At 40.9% G+C, this 7890-nt stretch overlaps 1 protein-coding gene across 1 annotated transcript; it reads right to left on the reverse strand.

Moving 5' to 3' along the window:
• Positions 1–1078: 1078 nt before the first annotated feature.
• On the reverse strand, positions 1079–3049 carry LOC122191262 (tyrosyl-DNA phosphodiesterase 2-like; the record flags this gene model as incomplete). The annotated part of the gene is made up of 2 exons (XM_042891502.1): positions 1079–1474; positions 2828–3049. Coding segments are annotated over 2 exons (504 nt in total), but the record flags the coding sequence as incomplete, so codon positions are not given.
• Between the last annotated feature and the right edge of the window lie 4841 nt (positions 3050–7890).

Raw genomic sequence — 7890 nt, forward strand, 5'->3', positions numbered from 1 at the left:
GGCGCTTGGCTGATTGGAGCATCCAGGCAGATGCATCAGGCTAAGCCACTTCATATCACAAGATACAATTCTGGCTCTGCTCGCTGCTGGATTGCTCACTTCTGCTGGTTTAACATGGGTCTGAGGGGCCCTTTTGTTGATATCCTGCATCTCTCCAGTCATGCTGCCCCCAGTACTTTATCCGTACTGGTTTTGCCCTTCAGTATTATTCACAGCAGGTTACAGAAGGACAGAGAAAACTCCCTCCAATCATGTTAGCGAGAGAGATAACCCATCTTGCAGTCTGAAGTCAATCAGTACACAAACAACTCCTCAAAAATGCCTGGAGTGATATGGAGCCTGAGAAATGGGGAGGAAAGGTATTCGTTATCCTTCTTTGTGAATTAGTAATTAAGGATATATGTTAATCAGTAATGAATTTAAGTTAATTTCTGGAAGTCAAGCCTGTTTTGCCCATAAGAGCAGTTGGTGTTGGTAAGTGACTTCCCTGCGTATTCCCTCAAACCATGAGCTTTCCTATTTGTTTGCTATTGGGGCCAGCTGGGGCTAACCTGCCACACATTCCCAGGGAAACACAAGGCATTTTTCAGCTTTTGGCTTAAGGCCCAACATTAGTTTGTCCGTTCCTGTAAGTAAGAACACAGTGCACTAGTTCAGTGTGTATGTTCAGTGCACTTTGCACCACCGACACGGGCTGTCTGTGCTACCTCTCCACATCTGTGCACTGAACTTCGCACTTGAAATTTAGAAGCAAGAATTTCTTTTTGATGACACCATTTGGTACTTTGTACAGCTATAAAATGATAGCTTTCACAAGGCTGAGTAAGAAAGCATGCTTATCTTTTCCAAAGTCAACTAAATCCTGAGCTGCTTTTGTAAGAGTATTCGGTTTCTACAAGCTTATCAGAATGATAACACAGGACAAAACAAAAGCATCTTTAAAATCACCTAGTATATTTACAGATTTTATTCATTCTTACCTCCTGTTTTAGAACTGAAATTTGCTTTTGTTAAAAATATATATTTAAAGTCATGATTCAACAGCAGATTCAACGTACAGTGAGGAAAAAGGGGCAGGAGCCCAAAGCAGAGGATTTGCTATGGTTGGAACTGTCAACTGTCAGCTTAAACTGGGAGTGTAAACTTTCTTAAAAACAGAACCCTTAAAACCAAACACCACAAGCCCTGTTCATTATAATATCACATCAAAGCGACACAGAAGACCCCAGTGATCACTTGGGAATCTGCCACAGTCCAGTTTTTCTAACCCAATCAAGTCCATATTTTGTGGAATGATATGTCCCCCCTCTGCTGCAGGCCGAAAGTAAAGGCGATCAAAGCGCAGCTTGCATTTACTCTCTAGGCGCAGGTTGGTATTGGAGCTTGTGTCCCACGTGTAGCGGCAGTGCTGGGGTTTGCCCAGGAACTCCCAGATATCCGTGACGTTTTTAGGTAAGCCACCTACTTTAGCCACCTGAAGAGAGAAAACAGAACTGAGCTGTCAAAATATCACTTCCTTTCCCCACATCATGAGTCGTGAAGAACAAAGCTATTGGAGGAATTTCTAACTTGGGTTATTTCTCAGTAGACTCTACTGCGGGACCAATTTTTGTCATACTTTTCTAAATCCAAAGTGTACAATCATAGAATCACAGAATTGCTCAGGTTGGAGAAGGCCTTCAAGGTCATAAGTCTGACCACAACCCAACCATGCTACCCTAATTCTAACAATCCTCAGCAAAATCACGTCCCTGAGCACCGCAACCAAATGGCTCTTAAACACATCCAGGGATGGTGACTCAACCACCTCCACGGGGAGCCTATTTCAGTGCTGAAAAACTCTTCCAGTATAGGAGTTTCTTCTGATAGAAAAATTCCCCTTGTCCTGTCACCTGTCACCAGCGAGAAGAGATCAACCCCGCTCTTGCTGTAAGCACTTTTCAGTTATTGGAAGACAGCGATAAGGCTTCCCTCAGCCTCCTTTTCCCCAGACTGAACAGCCCCAGTTCCTTCAGTCTCTCCTCATAGGGCTCATTGTCCAAGCCCTTCACCAGCCTTGTTGACTTTCTATGGACCTGCTCCAGCACCTCAATGTCCTTTCTGTACTGAGGTGCCCAAAACTGAACACAGTACTTGAGGTGAGGCCTCACCAGTGCCGAGTGGAAGGGCAGGATGACTTCCCTAGTCCTGCTCGCCACACCATTCCTGATACAAGCCAGTGTGCCATTAGCCTTCAATGCTACAAAGCAGAGAGTTCAATTACCAAATCAGGCCTGAGGGGCAAGGCCATGTTTTCTGTAATAACGTCATTCCTGCTCATGGCAGGAATTCCACTAGTAGGGAAAACAAGAATTTTTACTAATAATGCAGAAATTTCACTTTTAACATGAGCAGCCAAAAATGTTGAATGTCTCCACGATGGAGTTGGTCTTTAAACTCCCAAGATCTATTTCTCCAGAGCACCTTCTTCTTTTGTTCATTTTTTTTAGCTTTAAGTCCCAAGAATCAGAGAGCTGAATTAATAAAAAGATCAAGTCCTCAAAATCAGAAGATACTTTGAAAGCTGAAACATCTCAGAAATGCATTTTGAGAATTATGCATTTTGTGTTATGGGGGAAAAAAAAAAACCATTCCTTTTGTGTAAATAACAGCGTCTCAGCTGTAACAAAGCCTCAGTATAGCAATGCCACCTTAAAAAGGTGAGGTATGACTAAGAAGTTGCAGATTTCTGGTGTGCAGTTTGTTTCTCATGAAGATCATAGAGAAGTCTGGCAAGATTTTACCAGAATACCTTCCCAAAATAATCAGGTTGCTTATTGCTATTTACCTCGCTGTCTCTGAGGTTTGTATCCCCCCCAAATATAACCGTGGTGGACTCAGACTCCTCCTGCATTTTGTTTAACACTATTTGCAGTTGCTTCATACGCTCCTTTGAGTGATCTCTAGTGCTCTCCAGGTGAGAAGTCATTAAGCAAAGTTCATTACCAGATATGTTCACCTGTACATGAAACAAAACAGGTATGCTATTTTCCACGCTATGATACGAAGATCATAGACAAAAAGTAATTAAGGAGTACTGAGGGAAGGTTCCCACCTATAATAAAAAAGAGGAATGTTGAAGGTTTGTCTTGGCTTTAAACTATAACTTTATGGACATTCTGTGCTAAGACCACATATAGAAGCGGGGATTAGAAGTGTCCCAAGCAGAATACTTGCACACTGTTGGTCTGATAGAATAAAGATTTCCTATTGAAGACTGGCTGAGAAAGCTGGGTCTGTGTAGCCTGCAGACTGAGAGGAGATCTTACCAGTGCTTATAAACATTGAAAGGGAGGGAGTCATGTGGATGGGGCCAGGCTCTTTCCAGCAGTGCCCAGTGACAGACCAAAGGGCAATGGGAACAAACTGGAGCACAGGGCATTCCATATGAACCTGGAATGGAAACGAACATGGAAAAACTTATTAACCTTGAGGGAAATACTCAAGACCCATCTGGACTCTTTCTTGTGCAACCTGCTGTAGGGAACCTGCTGTAGCAGGGGGTTGGACTACATGATCTTCAGGAGTCCTTTCCAACCTCTATGATTCTGTGATCCCCACATGGCACTTTTCCTGTTGCATTGGCTGTTAAACAGCCAGAAACTGCTTTCTGCAGCCAGCCAGCTATTGATCCACCTCCCTCCCATCAGAGATGCACTTAATGGGAATTCCACAAGCAAATAAAACTCGCATTTCATCTTCATTTTCATCTGAAATATGAGCTGATCCCTTGTACTCTAGATAGCCTCTTATTACTCTTTTTCCATCATTGATATTTATGAGTTGAACATAAAATGACTTTCAACTGTTTAACTGAGGCAGCAGTTGTCACTGTGACTGTAATTACTGCTGCACTGAGGCCATGAGTCAACAAAAAGTATCCTTAAAATGCAACTGTGCCACAGCTGGAGAAATATGTCTGTTTGTGTTCATAGGGACATGGGGAGAAAAAGTGTCCCAAGTGTCCAGTGAATTGCAGTGAAGCCGTACACAAAGGCTTTTCTCTTTCTCCTGCCTTAATATCCTAGAAGTAATTTTTACGATAATCTCTTTTGTGCTTTTTAATATTTTTCTTCACTGAATTATTAGCAGCAAAACACATAGAAAAAAGTGCTGTCATACACAGAAAGGGAAATCTATTTGTAATTGATCCTGTGGGGAAATATTATTGTATGTAGTTATTGACTCATAAACTACAGTATATCTCATCTCATCTCAACAATAGCTGATGTCTCCATTTCTCCGCTGTAGATCTTGCAACAAAAATCATAAATAACATGCGCTAATGAGGTACGAATTGGTGATGTTGGAAAATCCATCATTCTGCATGATGTTTAACAATGGATTACCAGCCAGTAATTCCTCTGAGACTAAATAAAATAGCAGGCTGTTTCAGCAGGCTAGCTCAAGGAGATGGCAATAAATCTACTCAATTACTGTACTACCAATCCATTTTTCACTGCTAAGGATATTATTATTTCATTTAGACTTGTTCGTGCATCATAGACCATTTTATTTCAGTCAGTGAGGGAAACTGCGGTATTTTTCTCTCTGAGCTGCAGAGACTTGGGCTTTGATAAAGTACGGTATAAGAAGCACAACTGGACTCAAGCTCCTATCAGAACAAAAACACATTGCGAAATGCACATTTTAGAAAGTACAGTTTTGTTTTCAAACTAGTTGATCTGAAAAGATTCACTAATTGCCTAAGATGGTCAATTGGAACAGAATTATCAGATCCTCGGTAATGATTTGTCCTTTACCTTGATCCTGTAGTATACTGAGAGTTAGATCATTATTTGGCCTGGTGATTTAGATTGCAAATAGCTGTAATTCAAATAATAAAATAGTACCATAGAATAATCATAGAATAGTTTGAATTGCAAAACATCCTTGAAGATCATTTAATCCAACTCCCCTACAACAAACAGGGACATCTACAGCTACACCAGGTTGTTCAGAGCCCCATCTCTTTTTTTACCTCTTTCTTGCCTAGGGAAAGATACACAGAAACTTTATTAGTGAAAGTCTACCATAGAAAGTTGTTTTCCTTGCTAGGCAGACCTTACAGTCCTGATAATCCTCCCATCCTCACAGTAAAGCCTGGAACTTTGCATTCATTGCCCATGCTCACCCCAGAGTGCTTAATGTCTTCAGATATGCGTGGCTTTGTGTAATGGTTCCCAGAAGACAATCTTAGTGTTCCCAGCAGGCTTCCAAAGGGCCGTAAGAGGGATCCTACCTCCTCCATGCCACCATGATGCAAGAAGTTCATATGAAGTTCACACATGAGCTGAGAGTGATCTGAGCCCAAGCTCAATGTTTTGGGGTCAGTGTTGCTTTTAGTGGGGAACTTCTATCCTAACCAGCTGCATAGGTACTGGAAAAGGAGCCTGCAGCCAACATCTCTCTTGCAAGTGCTCCTGGGTGAGCACCTGGATCTAGACATCCTCTTTTTACCTTCCTACTGGTTTCTACACACCAATTTTCATAAAAATATGGGGCTGGAGACCCCGTGCTGTTTGACTGAAAAAGCCCCACATCCTCCACCTGAGGAGCCCCCAGTGCCTCCATCTGAAGCCACCAAAAAAGTACCCATAGCTTATTCAGCAAAGCTATTCAATAAAATCTTGGGCATTTCTGTCTCTGATTTTGTGCTATCCTACTGCTCCATTCACAGCTTTCTGCTGAGTGTCTGTGGTGCATCTGCAGGTAGAACATGCAGAAGTGGTTTACACATTTCTTTGATTTTTACAATTGCAGTACAAAGTAATTGGAAATAATACACTTCCTACTACTCAACACCAAAGTCCACGTTCCACAGAAAAGAAGTATTTTGTTTGTTTGTCTTGGCAAAAATCCAAGCACAGTTTCCTTTTCTAGTGAAATAAAACAGAGAGCTATGAATTTCAAACTTTAATTGTGAGGACCCCATGCTAATTTGCAACACCAGCTTGTCAAAGTCCCACATCTTCTGCTCTGCTGCTCTGTTGCATTGCTGGGGCCTGCCTCATCTCAAACAAATTGCCAGCAGCACTCAGGAAAATGGTATTTTGCAAGTACTACACCATGATGAAAAATGTTTTTCTGAAGATGTAAAAATGCCATCTCTATAGCATACAGCTGTTCTTTTACTTGCTTATTTTACTTCCCTTCTTATTTCCATCTTTCCCATATTTTTGAACAATAGAATTTTTTTTTATTTTAACAATAGGAAGCATGTCAACTCACTGCTGCACAGCCAGAGGTGTTTTGATGGGGTGCTTCTGATCTGCACCCCATCAGTGCCAAATGTTCCCACTGAGCAGCTGAGCGCTGGTGGTGGGGAAGCCCCGACTCACATCCTTTTCCTTAGTCAAAGCTGTAGTTTTACTGTATCTGTTTATGTCAGTAGGTTGATTTATTGTCACATGTACGCAGAATTTTACTGTGAGTTGCAGAAACTGTGCATTTTTTGTACTGTAGAAACATTTGTCAAGAGAACAGATGAGCAGAGATGCTGTCCAAATGTGCTCTCACCTCAATCATAAAGCTTCTGTCTGACCTTTCCTCAATTTACTTGCATTATCACACGCTGGGAGTCCCTACAATTTCCAATATCCATTTAAGCTTCCTGTTTTCTTCACTGTTACCAAAGTGGCAGTATTAAACTGATGGCTTTGCAGTCTCTGGGATTCTTCTCTTTGAGCTGATGTTCCACAACATGTCTTCTCTCCAATAAGTAAATAGATGTTATTTATGAGTCTTCTTCATTAGTTAATCTTTCTTATACTTTTAGTGAACACAAAACATGGGAAATATACCCTAATGAATTTAAATGAAGTCACTGTCACCCAGTGTATAGATGCCATAGTATTACACTGCTGAAACAGGAGAAGAAATCAAGTTGTAAGTTGAAGCCCCAGAAATCCTTTATTTTACTTTGCTGTTTCTACCCCATTAAATACTTATGTTCAGTTATCTCACAGGTTTTAGTTGACATATTCAGCAGATATTTTACCTTTTACATCACTGATTAAATTAAGAAGCAAATTAATGTAAGGGCTCTTGCTGCTCTTGATTGCCAGTAATTTGGGTACTTACTAAGTGGTTCAAAGTGTATTCAATTATTAAATTCAATAGTCAGTGAAACATGCAGCATTTACGTCATCATAATTTTTTAAGTATGATTGCTTTTAATGTAGTTCAAGAAGAAGACTTTTAAAGGCTGTAAAGCATAATTTCCTCATTCTGAAAGAATGATTAACCACTAATTACACTAAATATGGACTTCCTCTTGCCTACCATTATAATTAGAAAAATGAAATAGCTCTTACAGTGTTATGTCTCTGCTTGTTCCAATAAAAATGCCGTGTGCCCACTCACTATTTCAGAGGTTAAGGACAGCTGATCAAAGCAGAGGACACACAGTCAATACTAGAGATGAAGCTGGAAGCTAAGCACTGAGTTAAGTCACACAAGGCTCTCAACCTTTTTTTTCCTTCTTTCTTTTTCAAATTAAAAACCTAGAACAACTGCTGCCTTTTCAGACTCTCCAAAACAATGCAGAGGATGCATCCACATCATAAGCAAAAAATAGCCATCATACCATACAACCTTATTTAGTAAGGCTGCCTCCTGTGAAAAACCCATGTACCTCAGGTGTCTCTATCCTTGTCATGAGAAGCTAGTTAAATATCTGCACTATTTTAGGATAAGAACCACAAACCAACCTTTCACTGATCTATATTGGGCCAAGTTCTGCTTTTTTGTGCTACAAGCAGCACTGCAAGATGGCAGTGCAACATTCACACACTTGTGAATCGGCGCTTGGCTGATTGGAGCATCCAGGCAGATGCATCAGGCTAAGCC

This window comes from Lagopus leucura, unplaced genomic scaffold (assembly GCF_019238085.1).
Source record: "Lagopus leucura isolate 7727_CA_CO unplaced genomic scaffold, USGS_WTPT01 50058-0_obj-0_obj, whole genome shotgun sequence".
Taxonomy (NCBI): domain Eukaryota; kingdom Metazoa; phylum Chordata; class Aves; order Galliformes; family Phasianidae; genus Lagopus; species Lagopus leucura.